At 21.2% G+C, this 24,174-nt stretch overlaps 3 protein-coding genes across 6 annotated transcripts; 1 reads left to right on the top strand and 2 right to left on the bottom strand.

Moving 5' to 3' along the window:
- Positions 1-5,625: 5,625 nt before the first annotated feature.
- LOC107995497 (serine/threonine-protein kinase STK11) lies at positions 5,626-11,417 on the bottom strand. Of its 2 annotated transcripts, none has more exons than XM_062083394.1 (6): positions 10,958-11,417; positions 9,765-9,885; positions 9,153-9,338; positions 8,867-9,003; positions 8,375-8,718; positions 5,626-7,026 (listed from the first exon to the last, which is right to left on the bottom strand). In XM_062083394.1, the coding sequence occupies exons 1-6, from the start codon at positions 11,302-11,304 to the stop codon at positions 6,866-6,868; spliced, it is 1,296 nt and encodes a 431-aa protein (XP_061939378.1). In that variant the 5' UTR covers positions 11,305-11,417; the 3' UTR covers positions 5,626-6,865. The 2 variants fall into 2 exon arrangements, with proteins under 2 accessions (XP_061939378.1, XP_061939379.1); XM_062083395.1 differs by lacking the exon at positions 5,626-7,026 and adding an exon at positions 7,346-7,469.
- An 854-nt stretch (positions 11,418-12,271) lies between these two features.
- Positions 12,272-14,557, bottom strand: LOC107995542 (zinc transporter ZIP9). Its single transcript, XM_017053125.3, has 5 exons — positions 14,045-14,557; positions 13,773-13,899; positions 13,135-13,361; positions 12,899-13,033; positions 12,272-12,814 (listed from the first exon to the last, which is right to left on the bottom strand). Exons 1-5 carry the CDS (start codon positions 14,138-14,140, stop codon positions 12,563-12,565), a joined length of 837 nt encoding a protein of 278 aa, XP_016908614.1. The 5' UTR covers positions 14,141-14,557; the 3' UTR covers positions 12,272-12,562.
- Positions 14,558-14,935: 378 nt separating this feature from the next.
- Positions 14,936-24,125, top strand: LOC107995541 (serine/threonine-protein kinase SIK3). 3 transcript variants are annotated; one of them, XM_062083392.1, is made up of 13 exons: positions 14,936-15,165; positions 15,904-16,200; positions 16,314-16,484; positions 16,637-16,760; positions 16,850-16,970; positions 17,065-17,299; positions 17,391-17,712; positions 17,777-17,910; positions 18,009-18,165; positions 18,757-18,894; positions 19,051-19,269; positions 19,387-19,580; positions 19,831-24,125. In XM_062083392.1, the coding sequence occupies exons 1-13, from the start codon at positions 15,013-15,015 to the stop codon at positions 20,332-20,334; spliced, it is 2,769 nt and encodes a 922-aa protein (XP_061939376.1). In that variant the 5' UTR covers positions 14,936-15,012; the 3' UTR covers positions 20,335-24,125. The 3 variants fall into 3 exon arrangements, with proteins under 3 accessions (XP_061939376.1, XP_061939377.1, XP_061939375.1); XM_062083391.1 differs by having other exon boundaries at positions 14,938-15,165; positions 19,048-19,269; XM_062083393.1 differs by lacking the exon at positions 18,757-18,894 and having other exon boundaries at positions 14,937-15,165; positions 19,048-19,269.
- Positions 24,126-24,174: the final 49 nt, after the last annotated feature.

Below are 24,174 nucleotides of genomic sequence, written 5' to 3'. Positions count from 1 at the left end.
TGTCATATCATGTACCTAAAATAGAATCTCATCTGATAATCAGAATGAATTTATTTTTTATACTAATTCTTTTGTCAACTTTTTCAAAACAACAATTTTAATACTGAAATTGCTCTAGATGAATTTTAAATATATATTTATATTTAATAAAATTCTTATATACCTTTGCATTTTGAAATTGTATTTTATATCAAACTTAATTAATTTTAATAATAATATATAATAATGATAATTTATAATTAATAATAACAATAAACAGATAGTATGTCTATTATAAATATCAATTTAATATCAATTTTTATTTAAATATATCAAAATCATATTTAAATTTTTTTTTCTAAAATATTTATTAATATATAGAGTTAAGTTAAAAAATATTTCTAAGGTTCAAAAGATTAAGAAAATGTAATAAGAAATAAGTAAATTTAAAAAAAGTAAATTTAATAAAAATAAAAATTTTAGAATTTTTTTTAAGAAAGAATAGAAAGCATTTCAAATTGAAATCATTTGTATAGAAATTAATTATTAAATGTTATTTGTAAAAAAAAAATAATTATTAAATGATATTCATTTTATTGATTTTTATGATTTTATTATATTTCATAAAATTTAATATTTTAATTCTGGCAATCAAGAAAAATAAAAATATAGAGTCATATTTTAAATTAGATAATTAAAAAGATTAAATATTATTAATAGATAATTATATTAATTTTAAATTATTTTCTTTTTCTTTTTTTCTTATGAAAACTTTGAAAGTTTAATTTATATTTGACATGATAATTATATATGAAATGCATAATATATAATTATTATATTTGTTTAGAAATGAACTGAATTTATTTAGAAACTTATCTCTATAAAAAACAAAAAAATGTTTTTTTCAATTTTAATATGTTGTCATAATTTATAATAAAATAAATTTATTTCATATTAATGACATATTTTTCAAATATTTTTATAACAATTTTTATAACATTGAATATAATTTTTAGCAAAATTTATTATATATTACATATTTTATAATAATTATTTATTAAAAAATTTTTTTTTATTTCTGTATTTGTATGTAATATATATTCATACAACAACATATTTATTATTTTATTAATTACTGTAATTCTATGTATATTGTATATATATTTTATCATGATGATTATAGAATCTATAAATTAATGTTTTTTAAAATTATTTCAAAAACAATATATGTAAATATATCATTAATAATATTTTAATGAGAAATTATATAAAATATATGAAAAATATAGAATATATAGAATATTTTAATATTCTCTATTAATTAATAAAATAAAAATTATTTTGATTATAATATATTCAATATAATATACTCAATAATATCAATATATAAATCAATAATTTTGCATATATTGTTGAAATAATTTATTTTATGGATTTACAATTTATTATATACATATTTCTAAATATATTTACTATATACATATTGTTAAATAGTTTTATCTCTGATTTGCAATATATATATATACATATACATATACATATATACATATATACATATACATATACATATATATATATATATATATATATATTTTTTTTTTGATTTAATAATTATCTTGAATATCTTCGGAATTATGTTAGCTAGAGAAATTTCTTTTTTAACTAAAAATTGTTTAATATAAAAATGGTTATCATATGATCATATCAATCTTTTTGTAAATAGAATCTATGAAATAGATGGAGATATAAAAATCATTTCTTTATTTTTTTTATGATATATGATATTTTTATGTTTTTTAATAAATAATAATTTATAACATATACAAATGACAATCAAAACATAGACAAATATAAATATTTATAAAATAAAAATATTACAATAATAGTAATATAATATACAACATAATATAAATATAAATAAAATTAGTTAAAATAGCAAATAATTGCTTTATATAAAATATATAAAGAAATAAATATCATGACTATCATGACTATAATGTGATTTTACGATTACGATTTACAATCTACGATCTCTCGATCAATGAAGATTTATAAAAAATTGTTATCGCAAAAATGATCGTGATATAGATTTTCAAGATCAAAATTTTTTTTATTGCATTATATAGTACTCAATGCAAGAAATAAAAATCGCATTCTTTTAAAAAACAAATCTAAAGTTTCATAAATTATTTTATTCAATAATTTTATTGAGATATTGCAATGTACATAACACGCAATTGAATACATTACATATTAGTTTATGAAATATGTGAAAATATATGAAAATGTGAAAATTTAATGAAGAAAACAATTACATCTAAACGAAATATCAATTCAATATGATTTTTTATTAATTTCATAAATTAACAATTTATTGATCAGTAATTAATATTATATATTTTTTATCATCACATTATATCATCCTAATACATATCAGAAATCACAGTAAAATAAAAGCAGATCATCATTGCTCTCATCGATAACAACTCGATAAATAAAAAAAAATTATATAAATAGTGTTGAGTTAAATAATCATATAATTTAATAAAATTTTTGCTGATGAATTACACAAATTTAATTGTAAACCACGCTTTTTGAAACGTATATTATTATCAGAATTAAAAGAATGACAATATTTGAGTTAAAGAATATTTTGCAAGAATATTTTGTTATAATGTTTGAGCAGGAATCATTAAGATTTATAATATTGAATTAACTTAAATCTAATATAAGTTTAACTATTAAATTTCTGAAAAAAAAGATCACATATCTGGAGCAGATTTGTTTCTGATAATCTAAAATATTTTTCGAAGATTGACAAATTAGAAACATCATATCATCTATATCATCATATAATTATATAAAATATCGTCTATATCATCGAGTTATATAAAATATCGCAATTCATTTAAATTCTAACAAGTCAGTTCAGATATTATAAATCTCAATGATTCCTGCTTAAATAAATTAAATTAAAGTAAATAATAAATTGAAATTACATCGTTCTGAATCATTCTGTCATTCTTTTGATTTTGAGAATAATACATTTTAAAAAGCGTGATTTGTATTCCAATTTGTATTCCACTTGTGTAATCCAAGAAAAATCAATTATGTGATTAACTGAATAAGATGTATAAGATTTTTTTTTATTCATTTGAGGTGTTATTGAGCAATAATAATTGTTTTTTGAATATTGTTTTTTTTCACTGTGATTTCTGATGTACGTTAATGGTATAATATTAATTTCTGATAAAATTGATCTGATTAAATTATTGATTTAATTAATGAATTATTTATTATCATTAAATTTTCACATATTTCACTCAATTGCATATTATCTACATTGTAATAATTCAATAAAAATATAAAAATATTTAATAAAATAGTTTACAAAACTTTAGATTTGTTTTTTTAAAAGAATAATTCATTTGCGATTTTGTTTCTTACAATAAATATTGATACAATAAAAAAAACTTTGATCTTAAAAATTTATGTCAAGGTCATTTTTACGGTAAAAATCTTTTTATAAATTTTTACTTATCATTTTTATAAATCTTCAATAGTTGAGATATAGAATTACATTATGATGGCCATGATACTTATTTTTTATATATCTTGTATATATTAAATCATTATTCTTATTTTAATATTTTTGTTATTACAATTCTTATTGTAACAATTGCTTTGTACAATGATACTATTATGTTAATTAAGTTTATTTTTATGTTAATTATATAATTATTATGTTTATTCTTAACATAGAAACCATTCAAAAATGATTTTATTGATGCAGCATTCAATATTTCGATATAAAATATGGCCATAAAAAAACAGAAATGGCATCTTTTAAGTAATTTTATTTAAGAATCTAAGAAAATCAATATGATTATATGATGATTATTTTTATATTAAATAATTTTTGCGTAAAAAAATTTTCTCTGACTATTATAGTTCCAAATTATTTAAAATAGTAATTCAAAATTCTTATATAATTTAATTATTTATATGAAAAAATCTATTGCTATTAAATTTTTTTGTTATGTTTGATAAATACTATAAATTCTATAAATTATAAATTTAATTTTTCTATATTAATTTTTCTATAAATTATATAAATATATAATTTTATAAATATAAATTATATATTAATTATATGAATCATTTCTAGCAAATGAAATTTTTAGAACATTACTATAATAATAATATCTCTACATTTATATATATATATATATATTATAATATGAACTTATGATTGTAAGCAATATGTATAAAAATTAAATAAAATCTAGAATATTATAATAAAAAAATTATTTTCTACAATTATTATATAACATTTACTTAACTTAATATTAAAAATGAAGCATACAATTTGCTTATTTGATATTACTGTTATTTTGTTTTCACATCATTTTAATACAAATGCGATTATATTACAATTTAAAATTACAAGCTAATTACATTAATATATATAATTCTGTGCAATTTTTAATTATTATACAGATAAATTTTTAAATATACAGAATATATTTAATTATAATAATGCAATTTAGACTTTTTATCAATTTTATTCCACTGTGCGTATGTCATATTTTTATTATTGTAATTTAAATTTTTATTTTATTTGAATTCCACTTATTTATTATAAAAAATATTAACAATTTAAAATGATAAATAATAATAAATTATATTTGTTCTAAAAATTATTTTTAATAGTTTGAATTTTATAATATATTTTATAATAATTATTATATTATTTTGAATAATTTTCTTTTCTTTTCTTTTAATATTTCGAATCAACATTAAGCAAAAAAATTTTAAATTGTAGTAGTAAAATATAATAATTTTAATTTAGATATATATATATATTCGTGAAAAAATAATAAATTTGAGGAACACAATATACTTATGATATATAAAAATATTACGCACATATTTTTTTTGTATATATTTTTATATATTAGATTTACTAATTTTGTTAATTTTATTTTGCATATTTCTAAATTTGAAAGATACAAATAAAATAACGAAATAATCAAAGTTAATTAACAAAATAGTTAACTTGATGTTATTAGTGAATATTTCCTATTTCACCATAAAGTTGTTATTATTATATATTTCTTATTTAATATCCCGTATGCTTTTTCAAAATAACATATAATAAATTTTACAATAAAAAAAATGTTTAAACAAGAAAACAAAATTACATTATCACAAATTTGATATAAACTTCTACTTCTTAATTATCATCTTTGTTCATTCTTCATGTAACTAAATATAATTACATATAATTTTTTCTTGTTTATAATATGTACAATCACAAAAGATATAATTATTTTTATGTGCTTTCAGTACTTGGCAGTATTTAGGCACCTTAATTCCATCAAGGAAAGATAATGAGAGAGAGGACAATTTATATTCATATTCTCTCTGTAACTTCAAATTTACATGATAGATAACAATTCATTATGATTTTATCTTTGTATAAATTGCGCAGATGATATTTAAAAAAACATCAATATTATTGATTTTTGCTTATTTAAAAAAAATATTTTTTATTAATGTGACAAAATTTTTGTTAATATATCTTTTATGAAATAAATTATTCTTTTGTGGAAGCATATTAGATATATAATAGATACATATGTCTTGAATTGGTTATATCTTTTAATTGATAGATTTACAATTCATACTTGAAATATGTATGTGTATAATGTGCTCCTGTATAAAGATTTATTACATGCTAAATTTATCACACCCAATTTTAACAATATTTGGTGTAATATTAAAGCATGAATACGGAACATTTAATATGAAATTTAAAAGTAAACATACAGATCAACAATACATTGTATTTATCCTTAATGATATTCAAGTACGCTTTGATAATATCTATTATAAGTATTTATATGTGAAACAATTCTCAATATTCTTGTATATAGAAGAATCGATGTTTGTTTTATATTAAGTCATGTTACAAGAATTGCATTAAGTGTTTACAAGTCATCTTACGATGATAATACTATCATATATATGCAGTCTACAAACACAGATATTTTCTAAAATAACAATTATATATAAAATATTTTTAACATGTACATATATTGGAGGAAAGTTTTTTGTCAATCTAAAATAATATTTGTGACATATTTAATATGTTTCTGTTTATACGTTTATATATTTGCATGTTTGAATTATTTTATCCTCCATCATAACATCAACCATAAAGTTTTTGTTTTAGAAATAGTTTGTTAATGTATTATATAAATAAATCTGTTTAACAAAACAAAATAATAAACAAAAGTTTTTGCTTTAAAGGAATAAAAAATATAAATTTTAAATGTCAAATTTTAGTGTCAAAATTAGTAAAATAGCTCACATAAATTTTGTTCAAAGTAACACGTTTTTTTCTAATTCATAAAACAAGAGTAATAGAGCAAAGCATGATGATTAAAAAATAGAATTCAAAATAATTTGATGATTTTTTGTATTACTTTTTCAATCTTTTTATCATTTAAGTTGATAGAAAAGAAAGAAAAGAAAAAAGTTATACAAAAAGAACACTTAATAACATATACCTTAATAATTGTAACTTCATTATGGCACGTGAAAGAAAATCACTTTATTTGGATGTCAAGTTATTAACTTCATAATTAATAAATCATAATGAATTATCTACTACGACTATTTAATATTAATATCACAAATGTTTACATTTAATGTTTTTGAATTAGTTTAAATTTATACTCAATTCGAGCTGTAGCTAGATAGTTATTCTAGCATATTTTAATATTTATTAAATTTTCAGTCATCTCCGTTGCAGAGAAACTTTATACCTGACATAGTCAGTAAAATGTATGATAAAAAATAAGTATGACAATGAGTTAAATCACGATGGCTTACAAGATGGAAATTTCTTAACATTAATACATGAAATTGGTTTGCGCCATCTCCGTTTACTCTGATGTGAATTTTGTTTGTTGTTGTGACTATTCCAAGTAGTTTTTTGGTCTTCACTAATTTTGTCCATTTCTTGAAGCCGTTTTTCTTCTGAACAAAAAAATGAATTTATTTAAAATCTGTTTATAAATTTATATTATAAGGGTTAATTCTATTTTATGTATAAATAATATAACTTTATAATCTATTGTGCAATATAAAAAACAAGATTGTTTTTGCAATAATATTACTACACATAATTTAAAATATGCATGACACATTGCAGAAGCTAATAACAGAGGGCTATTCTAAATATTAATGAGTTAAAAATTTCAATACCATAATTAATATAAATTTAGATGTGTGTTATAAAATGTAGAAAGGAAGGAAGGAGAAAGGTAAAACTGGGTATACACTATATAGAGAGTACCCGTTTTTGTCAGCTCGCAACATCAGGTAGATATAAACGTGTCATTGTTACAGAATGGTGCATGTCTTTGATAAGAATACTAGTAGTCGATTTGAAAAAGATTGTTCACTATTCCGTTTAGAATCTGAAAAGCAAAAGCTGTATTTTATTCAAGTGTTTATTTACTTTAATTATAATTAAATTTATACTGTAATATAAATAATATAATATATTTTTTCTCCAATAATATCTTTTTTCTAATAATATATAAAAAAAGAAAGTTTTTTAAACATATTTAACAAATTTTTAATAATAATTTTTATTATCTTTACTTAAAATAATTTATATAAATTATGTAATTTAATTTTTATAAATAAATAAAATATAAATATTAATGCTAATTTTATTAAAATACAATTATAAAATGATTTTAATATATAAGATTATTAATTTAGTTGCAAAATAATGTAATTATCAAACCACTTTAAAAATACTGCTTCTGAGCTATAATATAGAATATTAATATATTCATAGAATATCTTTGAAGAGTTGATTTTAGAGTCAAAAAAGAAATACAAAAATTGATACATAAAAATATAAATGTAAATTAATTTATTAACTTACAAGCAATTTAAATTTGCGTCAATGAATGAAATAAAAATAGAATGAGACTTTATTTCTGTTATATCACTGTCTTATTCTATCTGTTTTGTTTATCTAATGTAATTTATTTTCTTATAATTTAAAAAATAAATTTCAATATTTATTTATATCAATTTATGTACTTGCTTTATCCTTTAGAATCAATTCTTCAAAAATATTTTGACAAATACATTAAGATCCTTTATATTAAGCCACAAATAATATATGATTTATTTATATTTTTATATTTTTTTAATTAGTGTTTTTGTGCATGCAAGTTTATCTTACCTTTCTGTTAAGTGCGAATATACAAATTAATATAAATATTATAGCAACAAAAATTTAAGCTTTAATACATAAATATAATAACACATAATATAATGCAAAGTAATATAAAAACAAACATACCATTTAGTTGATGTTCAGTATAATACATAGGATTGTCGTCACTTCCGTAATGATACTCCATCAGGTACGGTAGTACGGTCATACTATGCCATTTATGCCCTTTAAGAGGAGGTATGGGTACTTCTTCTTGTGTTTTAGGATGCCTGCATATAGTCCATGGATGTTTTTTAACTTGTTGCAAAGTAAACCTTTTATCTGCATCTTTTTGTAACATTCCTTGTATAAGAGATTTTAAAGGTTCTTCAACTTCTTCAGGTATAGAGTATTCACCTTTTCCAATATTTTCATATAATTTATAAATATTATCGCCTTGAAAAGGATATTGACCTGTAGTTATATTGTATCTGTGAAATATTTATAATTTTATTAAAAATACATAAAATTTTTATTTTATGATGATTAAAATTCAATTTGTAAAATAAATTTTTTATAATAATTTTTTAAATTATAAAAATAAAATTAATTTATAAGAAAAGATAAGAAAAGACTTACAATGTAACTCCACTGCTCCATATGTCTACTTTAAAACCAGAAAATGTTTCACAGCCATTTGCAATTTCAGGAGGCTGAAATGCTGGTGAACCTTGTCCCATTTTACATGTATCATCTTCAGAAAACATGTCTAATGCCTAATAAGTATATTAAAAATTATAGAATTTTTTATAATTTTTTTCATTAATATAACTTTAATAATTTGATAATTTTAAATATTTAACTTAAAAAATTATATTATAATTAAATAAAATAAAAAAATTCATTAATTATCATATATATGTACCTCTGCAACTCCAAAATCGCTAATCTTCAAGGTACCATCTAAAGCTAATAATAAATTCCCTGGTTTTATATCTTTATGTACTATCCCTTTACTGTAGAGGTATTCCAAACCATCCAATAACTGACAGAAATAGTCATGTGCTTGCCAAATTGGAAGTTTCTTGAGAGGTGTACTTCCCAACATATCCTGCAAAAAATCTAATAAATAGAAATCTAATTGTTGTTAATTTCATGCAGGTTTTCATTATTTGTAAAATTTGCATAAAAATAGATTCTTATAAAGTACATGAAATTGTTATGTTAAATTATAAAAAGCATATTGTATGAAAATAATTAAATTAAAATATTAACGTTTTTTTTTATATTTTTAAAACTATTTTTTTTACTCTTATATTAAATATGTAAGATAAATCACTTTTAAATATTATTATGAGAAAAGATGAGTTTATAAATTTTATTAAAAAATAAATATTTAGAAATGTTGAATTAATTATTACATATATATTGCACACATTGTATCTGAAACTTTAAACATGATCAAATATCAATTTATTTAAAGATATATGTGTATAACACATTCTAAAATAAACCATGTAAGGTTTTTAAACTTTACCTGTAATCCACATACACAAAATTCCATAACTAGGTACATCTTCTCCTTTTCATCATTATATAAAACATCTACAAGGTTAATTACATTCTTATGTTTTAATATCCTTAATAGTCTTATCTCCCTGTTAATGAATGTGAATAAATAGCATTTAGAATTCTAGAAAGTAATTAAATATATGACATAAAAAAAATTTTACTTTTATAAATCCATATAACTTATTTTTTCTTTTTTTTTTTAATGTTATGTACATTATAAAGAGAAAAATCAAATTTTATATTTAAATAATTTTGATTTTTAATAAATAATTATAAAATAATAAAAATATTTTCACATTTTAATTATGTAGATGTTTATTTATGTTGTATATATAAGATATCTCAAGATGAATTTATATAAATAAGTATAGCATAAATCTATATGAAAAATGAGTTGAAAAAAATATTTTTTTATCTAAGATTTTATTTTTGAAAAAATCGAATTTGAAAATTTATTAAATATACATGAATATGATTAATTTCTAATTAAATAGATAAAGCTAAATTAATAAAAAGTTGTTATATATAATAAGAAAATAAAGAAAATAAAAAAAATGTAAAATAAAATTAATTCATTTAAAAACTAGATTTTGAAATAATTTAAATTGAAAATTCATCAATTATGTGAATATCTTATTATTTCTTCATAACTATATAAATTATATAACTATATAATTATATAAATTTTAATTTTTTAAAAAATGAGGATTTAACTTTAAATAATGAAATCATATTTTATATTTTTTTGTTTTTATATATATATAGACAATAAGCTTTTATCAATAATTTGCATAATATTCAGTTAGAAATTAATTAAATTCATTTGTATTTAAAAATTGTTTAAATTTGATTTATTTGAAAATAAAGTCTTAAACGAAAAAAAATTTTTTTTAACTTATTTTTATTTATAGAATTATCTTTTATTTTCCTCTTATATCATCTATCTAAATAATACTATTATTATTTTCATTTTTATTGGATTAATATAAATACTATAAGAATAATTTTTTTCTTTGTTTGGGTATAGTAATATTAATATAACATAAATTATGTGATAAATAAAGTAAGAATATATAGAAAGATCTCGTCTACTTTATCTAATAAATAAAAAATATAAAAATATAAAAAAAATTAAAAATTAAAATTTATTTATCGTACCGTTGAACGTTAAGCTCTCCATTTGGGATTCTACGAAGTTTCTTCCTTTTTAAGATTTTCACGGCTCTTCGACAAAGTGTCTCTGAGTCCAGCACTTCTTTCACCTTTCCGTAACTACCTTCACCAAGAACATCACCCATAACATATTTACCGATAAATTTACATTTCTTCTTTTTTTCTTCATATATAATCTGATCTGAATCCACCCTATGGAAGAACATGTTGATCTCATCCAAATCATAGGTCGGATCATCGTTGATCCACGTGACTGGTGGTTCAATATCCCGAAATATTTCATTATTAATTTCTTCTTCATCTGGGTCACATATTGTGATTCTATTGTCCATTTTTTACAATACTAATTGGACTAAAATTACTGAAAACCACACAACTTTAACCTAAAACACGACCGGCACCACCATTGTTGTGAATTACAGCTGTATATTCTACCATGGCTTGTGATAATAAAAGACACGATCATCATTTCAATTCCTGAACGTATACACACACATACCAACTATATTAGCGCTTAAATTCAAAAAATTTCGTTAGATTCATCTATCGAATTTTTTATAATTTAAAAAAAATAATTTTTTTTATAATTATTTAGATTTATTTTTCTTTCTTAGTTATATTTTAAGAAAAAATTAAATATATTTTAGTTTATTTTAATAATATTAATTACATTAGTCAAAAGAAATTTCTCATACAAAAAATATATCCTCATATTGATATTATATTTATTAAAAATTATTATATTTTTATAAATAATTTTATATATACAAATGTAAATAATAAATAAAATTTTATTTCTTAATTATTTAAATCTTATTATTATTTAATCTTATTATTTATCAATTATTTAAATCTTATTATTTAAATCTTTGTTTATAAAATAAAATATAGTTACATAAAAATGTATTTTTATAAAAATCAAATAATTTTATGTAAAAATTTTATAATTTCTTTCATATACAAGAATTAAAAATATAAATTTTAGTAAATAAAATAAAATCTATTAATTTTAATACCATTAGGTTTATATTCAAATTGTATCATATTATATTATCCAATCAGGTACTATTAAATTACAATATGAAGTCTTTTTTAAATTATCATAAGATATAAAATATTTTTTTTCTTTTATGTTTATTTTCTATGATGTTTAAAGAAATTTAGAAGAAGAAGAAATATATATAATATGAAACAATATGAAATAGTAATAATAAAAAAAGAATGTTTAATTTATTTTTAATATTAAAAATTTATCTATAAATAATATATTACGAAATTTCATTGAAGAATAAAAACTTATTAGAATACAATGTTTTTTGCATTATATTATATAACTTTATATCACGTTTTTATCATTAAATTTATACAAATATATAATAATTGTGATATGCTCTTTCTATAATTATTTACAGTACATAAAAGTATATCTCTTAAAACAGATATCATAATTGATAAATTTTTTAATTGTTATTTCATGATTTTATAAAAAAAAAATCATGGAATATATTAAAATATTATACTCTTTAATGAAAGGGACATTTTAAATTACACATAGTAAAAAAACAGGTATATTTTCTGTATGACATTTTGTCAATGATGATGTCCAGTTGTAATTAATGCAGGTAAAAAAGAGCCTAATACTAGAACTAATATTTCTTTAACTTTGAGTCCAGAAGATGATACTGCAGCATTTTCGGCACTTGGTAGATGAGTATAGTTGCTATTAGTTCTTGTCATTAGTTCTGGTAAAACATGTACAGTTGCAACATATAAAAATGTACCTGCACTAAATAACATTGCTACTCCAGTTGCATTTACACTACTAAGTGTTTCTTTTCCTTCCTATAAAAAAATATATTAATTTTATATTAATACTTACAAATTAAGAAATATTTCATTAATTTATTTAATTTTGAAATAATTTACCTTTCCAATACCAAAATATGTTACAAGAGCAAGACAAGGAGCAGCTAAAGAAAATACTAAAAGATGTCTACCAATTTTTTTTCTATCTACTCCTTCATGTAATAAAAATGATACTAGACCAAATGCTGCAGGTGCCTGTGAAAATTTTTTTGATTTATTCATTTAAATTTAAATCTTTGTGACATTCTTATTTTTAGATACTAAATGACTTATTTTAATCAATTTATATTACTTACTTTATGTAACATTATTGCTAAAAAAACAATTAATTCTACATCAGCTTGTGATGTAGTTGCAGCAGCTCCTAATGCCACTCCATCAGCAGCTGCATGAACTACAAGACCTAAAGTAGCAGTAACACTCCTTTCTCTCACTCCACTTCTTCTAGCTGAACACTGATCAATCAGTAACATAAATACAAAACCAAGTATTAAACTAATGCCTATTAAAGAATGAGGATCACCTAAAAACAAAAATCAAAAATATTAAATCATATTTAAATAAAATCAAATTAAATTAAATATTTTTTAAATATTTTATTTTAAATATTAATTTTATTACTAAAATTGATATATATAAAGATTGTCTCATAATATCATAATAAAACTCAAATATGACAAATATATATATTTTTTTAATTCATTAATCTTATTAATGTATTTATCAAATTTTACACTAATTTTATAATAATAATAAATATTTGTTTAACAAATTAAATGAAAAATTCATTTATGTATTTTAAAATAATAAAATCCAAAAAAATTTGTTTTAAATGTAAAATAAAAAGTTCATAGCAATTTAAAAATATAATTGAATTACATAAATTTAAACAACTGTGCAGTTATGAAATAATATATTATTATAAAATACTAACTATAAACTCCTTGATCATTATTACTTCCACCAGTAAACAATGCTCTTATACCTTCAGGTATAATTACAGCTAGTGCAGTGCCTACAAGAAGTCCAGCACCAAGTATTGAAACCAGTTGTAATTTATCCTAGAAAGATTAAAGGTTCATGATGTTCATGATCATGGAGTTCTTTGTAGAATCTGTAATCAGTAGTTTAAGTATATGACAATCATAGAAAATGATAGATAAAAAAATTGTCTTTTCATCTATCGTCAAATGAAAAGGAGATTACCTCAGATAAATTCATGACTAATGGTAAAGATCCAGTTATACAGGAACCAATTAACATTACCAGTGAAAGCATCCATAAAACTGTACTTTCTTCCATTTTTTGAGATGTGTTTTTTAAATAAATAAAAAGTATTCACTTTGTTCAAGTATTATTTTCTCATTGTTATTTAATATTAAATAATCAGTTATATTATATTTATTGAAACAATTCAATTTTTTTATTATTGCATTTTAACTAGAATGCACTTTCTGATAATGTTCAACAATCTGTTTTCGTCTACGTAGCAATTTCGCGGTGAATACTGTGAGTATAGCAATAATATGACAGCAACCTAATATTATGACATAAAAGGAAAAAAATTATATATGTAAAAAAATATATCATAATGAAAGTTCATTGATTTCCTCCATAAAAAAAATAATATGAATATTTTTATCAATATAAAAAATTATTTAAAAGTAAATATTTTTTAATAAGAAAATTATTGATTTATTTAAGAAACAAGTTATAGTTTTCATGTTTCATTCATTTAATGATGGTATAAATGAATACACTCTAAGAATGATATGTTCTATGCTTTTGAAATTTAAGCGAAAAAGATCAATGAACTCAAATCTATATACACTAATTTTCATGGGTAATATTTATTTGTACAGATGGCGTATAAAGATTTATCTCGTGATTGTATAAAAAGGTAAACAAACAATGTTTAATCAATAATTAAAGAGAATTAATGCATTTTTTTTGTAGATTTTGTTTATTTTATACTATTAATAATTTCAAACATTATTTTCGGAATTTTTATTATAATTTTTTTATAATAACAGTTAATTTCTTTTAATTTTTTAATTTAAATTATTTTACTAGATGGCAGAGATGTCGATGAATTGTGGCACCTCTAGCGGAAATATTAATGTACTAAGCAGTAAGTGATTGGTAACGAGTTGAGTGAGACAAGTGATTAAAAAATGGCATCCGCGACGACGTCGCACAATGAGGTTTCGCAGGAATTTTCTGTCAACAAACTTATTCGTGTCGGTTATTACGAATTGGAAAAAACTATTGGCAAGGGAAATTTTGCCGTTGTTAAAATGGCCACTCATGTTGTAACTAAATCGAAGGTAAGGCATTGTTAAAGTATTTTTCTCACAAACATGAAACCGTCATTTTGTCGTTATATCTTTGAATAACAACGTGGACATATAAATTATATCATATTTTATACATTATAAAAGCTTTTTATAAAATAATAATGTATCATATGTCATCATATGAAGAAAATTTATAACTTCAAAGAATGTTTCATGGACCGATGTTACCAACAGATACTATTACATCGATTGAAATATGTTCATTACAATAATTTTTCAAATTATTATTAATGATAATAGATTTAATATCATTTCAAAATAAAAATATTTTTATTAATATTCATAAAAATTTATTAAATGAATTTCTATCTACATATAGTATTTTTTTTTTACATTTATTTTTCTTTGTTTTTTTCTTTTTGTATGTTTTTTTATTTTTATACAGAAATTAAATCAAATAAATATAATATTAAAAATTGATGTTTTTAGTTTTTTGATATTATGGAATTTATTTTTATAATAAAATACAAATTATATGAAAAAAATATAACTTTTTTTTAGTGATCATTTAGTGTATTTTGAAAAATTTATAAATATTTTTTATTCACAAATAATATATATTATTATGTTTATAATATACTTGAAGTTCTTTAAGATAAAAAATTAATTATGTGAAACATACATTAAGTGTTATTTTTTAATAATCCAATTTAATTTAATATATATTTCTTAAAAAATATAAATTTGTAATAAATATATTTTTTTTAGGTTGCTATTAAAATAATAGATAAAACAAAATTAAATGAAGAAAATCTAGCCAAAATTTTTCGTGAAGTACATATAATGAAACGATTAAGGCATCCACATATTATAAGACTATATCAAGTAATGGAAACAGAGAAAATGATATATTTAGTTACTGAATATGCTCCTGGAGGAGAAATATTTGATCATCTTGTACGAAATGGGAGAATGCCAGAACCAGAAGCAAGAAGAATTTTCCGTCAAATTGTTCTTGCTGTTCGTTATCTTCACCAACAGAGAGTTGTTCATCGAGATCTTAAGGTTTAATTATCTAAAATGTATTTTTTTAATATTTAAAAAATTTATGAAAAATTAAAAAAATAAAATGGTTAACATTTATATATTATAAATAATTATATATATTATTATTCCAGGCTGAGAATTTATTACTTGATGCAGACAATAATATAAAACTTGCAGACTTTGGATTTAGTAATGAATATACTCCAGGTGTTCCACTTAACACTTGGTGTGGTTCACCACCATATGCTGCTCCAGAAATTTTTGAAGGAAAACACTATGATGGTCCAAGAGCTGATGTATGGGTATGTGATTAACTTATAATATATGTATGTATTATATAATATATGGATATAAATATGATAAATGGGGATATTATTATTATTAAAATAATAAATTATGCAAAAATATTAATAATAAAACATGAAACATGATTAAAATATATTTATTTTTTTAGAGTCTAGGTGTTGTTTTGTATGTATTAGTTTGTGGTGCATTACCATTTGATGGACCTACAATGCAATTATTACGTTCTGTAGTAATCTCAGGGAAATTTAGAATACCATTTTTTATGTCTGCAGGTAAAAAATATAAAAATTTATATATTTTTAATTTATCATATGTCATTATATTTATATGTATATTTTACTAATATATTAATTTTTTGTAGAATGTGAAAAATTAATTAGACATATGTTAGTAGTAGAACCAGAACGACGTTTAAGTATCTCACAAATTTTAGCACATTCTTGGATGGGTGGAGATGGTGTAACAGAACCTGAACCAGGAGGGTAATGTACAAATATTAATAATATGAATTATATTTATAATAAATATATGGGAAAGATTCTATGAGTATTTCATTATACATTATATATACTTTAGGTGTAATCCTGAAAATGTGCCACTTCAAATAAATCAGGTAGTAATAGAAAATATGTTAAGATTACCAGGTCTTAGTGCAGAAACATTATTAAAAGCAGTTCAAGGAAATGCATTTGATCATGTGTCAGCAATATATAATCTTCTTGTTGATCGGTTAGAACCAATGCCTAATTTACCTAGTATTCAAAGTATACCAGGAGATTATGCCCCTGATGGAGCACATCAACTAGAAAAGGTATATTAATTTTCTTTTATTTTTTCTCTTTAAATAATAATAATAAATAAATATTCTTCAAAATTATATTCTTTTATTTCTTTTTGAAAAGTTTGGTGATACAGAAGCAGAAACAGAAGAAAGAAGTGGAATGCAACTTACACCTGGCACACCTTATCATACAACTAGAAGACACACAGTTGGACCTGGTGATACTGCACATCAGCCACAATCATATCCTTATAGCTATAATCACACATCAGGCGATCCAGCATTGCGACTGCTTCCTATATTACAATGTAATAATACTGATCCTCAAGTGTTACCTCACACAAATTTGCCCTTAAATCTTCCTTTGGTTCAACATCAACCTCCTCAAAACTTTCAAATCAAAGATCAACATTTGTTAAAACCTCCTCCTGTGATGGGTGCAAGTAAGTAATATATTATTTTAATGAATTATTTTGTTTTTTAATAACAATATTTAATTAATTACAGCTGGGAGTTTTGGAAGAAGAGCTTCAGATGGTGGAGCTAATCTTCATGTCTTCTATCAGCAACATGGTAGTAATTCTGGTGGTGCTGAAGATGGAGGATGGAGTCAACCTGGCAGTAGAGAACATTTGCAACCTGTAAGAAAAATATATAATACATATATATTACATAAATTATTAAATATTTATAAAATAGTTAATTAGAAATACAATTAATTTGTTTATATTCTATTCAGATGCAAAGTGGAAGTCCAACTCTTGTACCATGTGCTCAGTCATTAAATGTAGGAGTTAATAGTGGCAATAGTGATACAAATAATAATACTGGAAGTGGAAGTGGAGGTAGTGATAGAAGAAGACGAAGTGGTCTTACTGCCGTCATGCAAAGACCAGGTACTGTGGATTATGCCTTTCAGGTATTCGTGTGCACATAATCAATGCACTTTATTACAATATATTTTATTTCAATGAAAGTTGATTATAATGATTTGCTATATTAATTAGTTTAAAAGCTTATCATATTTCTTCATTTGTAAGCTGTAAGTATTATTGTGCCTTGTTTATATTTTTGCTTTTGCAATATTTGCATATTGGTATGTTTTTTTTCTTTTTCGTTTTTAAATAGTGAAATATTGCATGATAAATGTTTCTAAGAGACGAAATTTGTCAATATTTAATATTAAAATATTTATATTATAAATATTATAAGAATTGTATAATACTTAATAATTAATATTATAGTATTATACAATATTAGTATTATCATTATATATTATTATAATATTAATATATATAATATTATTTCATGCTATATGTAAATATATTTGAATAATAGTTATATTTTAAATTTATACACAATACACATGTGCACTTCATTTGCAATGTATTTTTTATAGTATTTCATTTGATTTTATTTTTGATTTTGCATGGTTTTTTTGTATCCACTGCACTACCATGCCTCGTTGGTTGGTAATATGCATGTAGTTATAAATCCGGAAATGGTAATGGAAGTGGAAGCTAGGATGAATAGAGCTTACCTCCCATCACGACTATTACCAACACATCTTAGAGGATCTACACTTCCACACCATAGGAAGACTTCATTGTATCATACTAGCACTGGTAATTTTTGTGTGGTTCTTTGGATTTTGTACAAATAGAAAGTTAAATTATTGTATATCTTTATTAATATAGTTATACATATGCATAAATATATAATTTATATTTATAATATTTAAATAATATATATATATATTTTTTTTTTTTTGCTTTTAGTAGGTAATAGAGATTCATACAAGGAACCAAGCACTCATGTTTCTACAGAAAGATATTCACCTGTTCGGAGAGCATCCGAAGGTTCGGGTCCACCTGGACCTGGAATTCAGGCACTTCAACAAGAATATCAACAATTACAAAGGTTAGCATCTCCATCGCATAGTCCTGCAAGTATTCCTGGATCTCCTGTGCATGAAAGAGGAGTAGCAGCAATCACACAAGGTACTTCTCATTTTGTAATATAATATATATTATATATATATATATATATATATATATATATATATATATATAATTTTTTAAAAATTATAATATAATATAGTATGATTTCATTAATAGGTTTAAGTGGTTTAACAACAGCAGTACAAGGTAGTATAGTTCATGGTACTCCAACACAACCCCCAGCAACGCCATTAGATTTGAGTCCATTAAGGCATCATAGATCACCAGCTACCACACCAGTTAGTTATTCACCTAGTAACAGTCCAGCATTAGATATGATTCAAGAAGAACATCCTGTGGAAATACCAAGAGTAAATAATTTAAACATCAATTTTATTATTATATTGATTTATTATTTAATAATTTTCTATATTAAAAATATTATTGTTAAAATGATTAATTTTATATAGTAATTTACATAGTAATTTTATATAATATATTATTAATCATATAACAATTATAATATTATATTATAATATAATATTATATATACATATTATATATACACATATATATATACATATAAAATGCTATAATATATAGTATATTTATTTGTTTTAGGTACCGCCTCAAATATCTGTAACTGATCTTGGAGGACAAGTAACACTTATTAGTTGTTCACCTTCACCATCTCCATCGCCTGATTCACTCGAAGACACGTTACCTCATTACAATCCTCTTCCCAGCTTCATCATTTCTGAACCATGTGATCCATCAAGACCTAGTATCACACGTGGTATTGGTAGGCCATTGAATACGTCAATACCTACAGAAGTTGAAGTTACATTATCAGATGAATCGAGTAGATTAAATTCCGAAGCTATATTAGGCCGTGTAAAACAAATTATAGACGCAAGAGCCCCTCCAAAAGGATTTATCTTCTCTAGAGAAGAAGTAAAAGGTGGTGGGCTTAGTTTAGAATATCCAGGTGGTGTTCAAATTGAACTTAGAGTATGTGAATCCGAAGAAAAGGAAGTAAAAGGCATTAAAATGCGAAGAATTAGTGGGGACCAATTACAATACAGTCAACTTTGTCAGCAGCTGATCTCGTGTATTACTGTTTGACGAAAACCAGCACATAATATAATGTTTTTCGTTACATTACATTCCTGGTGCCACATACACCACTCATTACAGTATTGCACATGCATGCTGCATAATACGAGCGGTACTTTAAGCATACCATTCTTTACATTGATACATTCATGTAACATTCAGTGTGCTACATTTCTCGATATTTTTTTTTTTTTTTTTGTTTTTTTCGTTCTGACTTATAAAATTGAAAAAAAACTTGTGCATAATATAAAGCTAGAACAAAAACAATTTTTTAAAGTCTTAATAATGACTTTAAAAGGTGTACAAATATACATGCTTTTGTGCAAATAAGACGATGTTCTGCTATTTTTAAATAATCTAAGTATTAACAAATCTGAACGTTTTTCATGAAACTTTAATCGTTAATGTACATCACACATCATTCCTTTTTGTAGAATATTTGTCTTCATATTAGAAGATTGTAGGTAGTAAATTCATATTTTACTGTTCAAATTATCATCAGGTGCCCTTTTTAGCTTAGATAAAAAAAAAGCGTCTTTTGTACCGAATTAGATGGCAAAATGTAAGCATTTTCACGATATATATGTCTTTCTAATGTAATGGAAATGTTTTATATGAAATTTACTATATTTAATCGATTACCATTGCAATTTTAATTTCATAATGTGTATTTCATATTTGTAGATATTCATTTTATAGTACTGTAATTTTCTTTTTTCTTTAATATTATTAGGACTAGAAGAATTCCCTTCTTGTTTTTGGTACAAATACCATTCTGTTAGATAATTTAATTTTAATAAGTAAAAACATATATATTCTTTTGTATAGTGCAAATATAATTATTGTGGTTTGTAGTCTAAAAGCTACACAGACTGAGTTATGATTGTATATCTTTTTTTTTTTTTAAATCATATATAATACATAAAATTTTTAAATCCATGATATTTCAATGATAATGTAATTAAAAATTAGTAATTTTTAAAAAATAGTAAAGCATCGTTACAAAGTATACTTTCTAATAGTTATGTTAATTAATTATTTAATTATTGCCATTTAAAAAGGAAAGTATACAACCTAACTCTCCTTGTGTAACCAAAGAATTGAATTACTTTTATATTTTTGAAAAAATCTTTTATTCTTATTTTAAAAACAAAAGGAAGATAAAAATTCATAATAATTTCTACTTAATGCAATTGTAACTATGTAGGCACATTATTTTATTATGTTGCAATGATTAGATAAAAGACATTATATTAGTGTCATATATGAAAAATAAGATTTAAGTCGTTTAACAAAATATTTTTCTAAATTATGACTTAAACAAAAGATAATATGCAAATATATATTTCTTGTGTACAAGCTACAATGAATATTTTTACAGAATACAACTTGTGTAAACATATTTTTTTTCATTATTAAATATATGCTTATTTTCTTTTTATCATACAAAATACTTTGGTTTAATATTGTTTATATATTTATATTTTTTATTAGTTCTAATAGTATTGCTTATCTATATAATCGTTCAAATTTTTTACAATTATTTTATAATATATCATTCAGCAAATAATTAAATACAAGTTGTATTTTGTAAGTAAAATCATAAAACGTGCTTCATATACTAATACATTTTTATTTGAATATTTCATTTTAAATCATGGATCAACTTACATCTATTAGAAGTAATAATACTTCTGTGTTTCTGTAAATAACAAAAATTAATGTAAATATATGATGCGTACTATTTAGAGATTTCTAAAGTGTACATCATACAGGCTATTCTATTTGAGATAACTTTTAATACTTTAATGTTCTTAAAATATTCGTTAATATATAATTATTATTACAATATGTTTCATTATAAAATTTTCTATAAAAAATACGTAGTCTTACATATTTATATAATAGTTTGAAAATAGAATGACAAAGAATGTTTTCATATTAATCAAATTTACATAAACATTATATGCATACATGTTTTTAAATTATATGGATAAATTATTTCATTAGTTAATCAAATAAGAATAGCCCTTAATATTATGTAATGCCCAATTTCCATCAAGTAATTAATAATGTATTATATTATATCATTTAAACATTTTTTTTTATATTCTAATCAAAGTAAAAACCTTGTATATGTGCACTATATATATTAGATTTATAATGAATGTACCATTAAATATTTTAATATATCTTAATAAGTTGAAAATCCAATATGCAGTATCAATTTTATATTAATATAAGTGGTATATTTCATTATAAATCATTGCTGACAAAGCCTTCTGGACAATTCTTAATATATTAAATATTAGATGTCTAAAAATATCTATTTCTACTTAATTTAAGTAGAATTTAATTCAAAAATTCTATGTTCTAAATTCTTAACATTTATATAAAAACATATTTTAAAGCAATAATTATTTCAACAAAATATTTCTTGCCAAATAATGTTTTTACTTCTATATTTTGACTATTTTGTGTATATTTAAGTCTTCCTTGTGAATTATTTTTTATTATAATATTAGAATGCAAATTTTATTTTGTATAGTATATTCTGCATAAAATATGACAATACTTTCCGAAAGTATTACAAATATCGATATGATATTTTTTGCAAATTAAATAGTATACAAAAAAATAATTATTTATTTAGGATAAAAAAAATTATAAAGACAAGTCTCGGAAGATAGAAAAGATACCGTCTTCTTTTTAACTCGAATGGTATTTTTGTTTTTAATTTAATTTTTTTTAATTTAATTTGAATCATTATTTATTATACATTATGTTTGTATTTTATATTATCAAACATAATAATATATTTACTTGATATAAACATAATAATAATATTTACTTGATATTTAATTTTTTTTAGGATTTGCAATGAAAAATACGTAAAAGAATGTAGATAAAAAAATTTAAACTGTCGAATATATGTGACGTAAATTTTTTTTTCCATTTTTTTATATATAATTTTTTTCATTATGATTTTTTAATTAATCTATGAAATATAAAAAAATATAAATAATAAGTAAATATTATTAAATGCAATAATAGATACATAAATATAAATATAAATAAATAACTAATATGTCATTTCATTTAAAAAAAATGAAAATGACATTTCTTTCATCTCTTAAAATTCATTCCTAATTCTTTTAATTCTAAATGTTGAATCCTATATACTTTAATTTGCAAAAGAATTTCATGTAAATATCTACAGTAATGTTTCGAAAACAGTTGTTATTTTTTATATAGAATATCATATATTATGATATATTATATATTTTGTAAATTTTGTTTATATAATACTAAAATTTAAAAATTTGTTTCATAAATTATATCATTTCATTTTTTTTTTTGCTATTAATTTAAATATATATAATAACTATTATAAAAACATTGAACAATCTAATGAGAAATTTTTTATTCTTTTAGCTGAAATTTTCAATATTTTTAATTGAGAATACAATGTATAAACGAAAAAATTTTATATTGATGGAAAATGGGCAAAATTATTATCAATTACGCACAACAGTGAAAGTGTAGATCAGCATAATCCAATTTATTGTACATAATACATATACATAATTATTCATTTAAGATACATACGATGGTATGTATGCAGAAGCAAACTATGTACATTATAAATATTTGCTATATGGATAGGATACAGATAGTATTTTCTGCTGTCAATTCTTCAACTAAGACTGTGATTTTTAAATATACTAATGGCTAGGTAGATACAATACATATTGATTGATAAATATGATAAAATAAAAATAAAAGAAATATTCAAAACATGTGCATTTTTAAGTTTTTTTTATCTCGTACAATAATCTATTTTGCGAA

Source organism: Apis cerana, linkage group LG12 (assembly GCF_029169275.1).
Source record: "Apis cerana isolate GH-2021 linkage group LG12, AcerK_1.0, whole genome shotgun sequence".
Classification (NCBI taxonomy): domain Eukaryota; kingdom Metazoa; phylum Arthropoda; class Insecta; order Hymenoptera; family Apidae; genus Apis; species Apis cerana.
Note: the sequence above shows the minus strand (reverse complement) of the source record. Positions and strands in the feature narration are given on the sequence as shown.

Excerpts from the sequence above, each read along its gene's own strand:
- LOC107995497 (XM_062083394.1), bottom strand. The coding sequence starts at position 11,304 with ATGGACAATAGAATCACAATATGTGACCCAGATGAAGAAGAAATTAAT. Across the intron at positions 9,886-10,957 it reads GGAGAGCTTAACGTTCAACG|GGAGATAAGACTATTAAGGA; the intron begins GTACGATAAATA and ends ATTCATTAACAG. Across the intron at positions 8,719-8,866 it reads TGGAGCAGTGGAGTTACATT|ATACAATATAACTACAGGTC; the intron begins GTAAGTCTTTTC and ends AATATTTCACAG.
- LOC107995542 (XM_017053125.3), bottom strand. The coding sequence starts at position 14,140 with ATGGAAGAAAGTACAGTTTTATGGATGCTTTCACTGGTAATGTTAATT. Across the intron at positions 13,362-13,772 it reads TAATGATCAAGGAGTTTATA|GTGATCCTCATTCTTTAATA; the intron begins GTTAGTATTTTA and ends TTTTGTTTTTAG. Across the intron at positions 12,815-12,898 it reads CATATTTTGGTATTGGAAAG|GAAGGAAAAGAAACACTTAG; the intron begins GTAAATTATTTC and ends ATTTTTTTATAG.
- LOC107995541 (XM_062083391.1), top strand. The coding sequence starts at position 15,013 with ATGGCATCCGCGACGACGTCGCACAATGAGGTTTCGCAGGAATTTTCT. Across the intron at positions 15,166-15,903 it reads ATGTTGTAACTAAATCGAAG|GTTGCTATTAAAATAATAGA; the intron begins GTAAGGCATTGT and ends TATTTTTTTTAG. Across the intron at positions 17,300-17,390 it reads GAGCACATCAACTAGAAAAG|TTTGGTGATACAGAAGCAGA; the intron begins GTATATTAATTT and ends CTTTTTGAAAAG.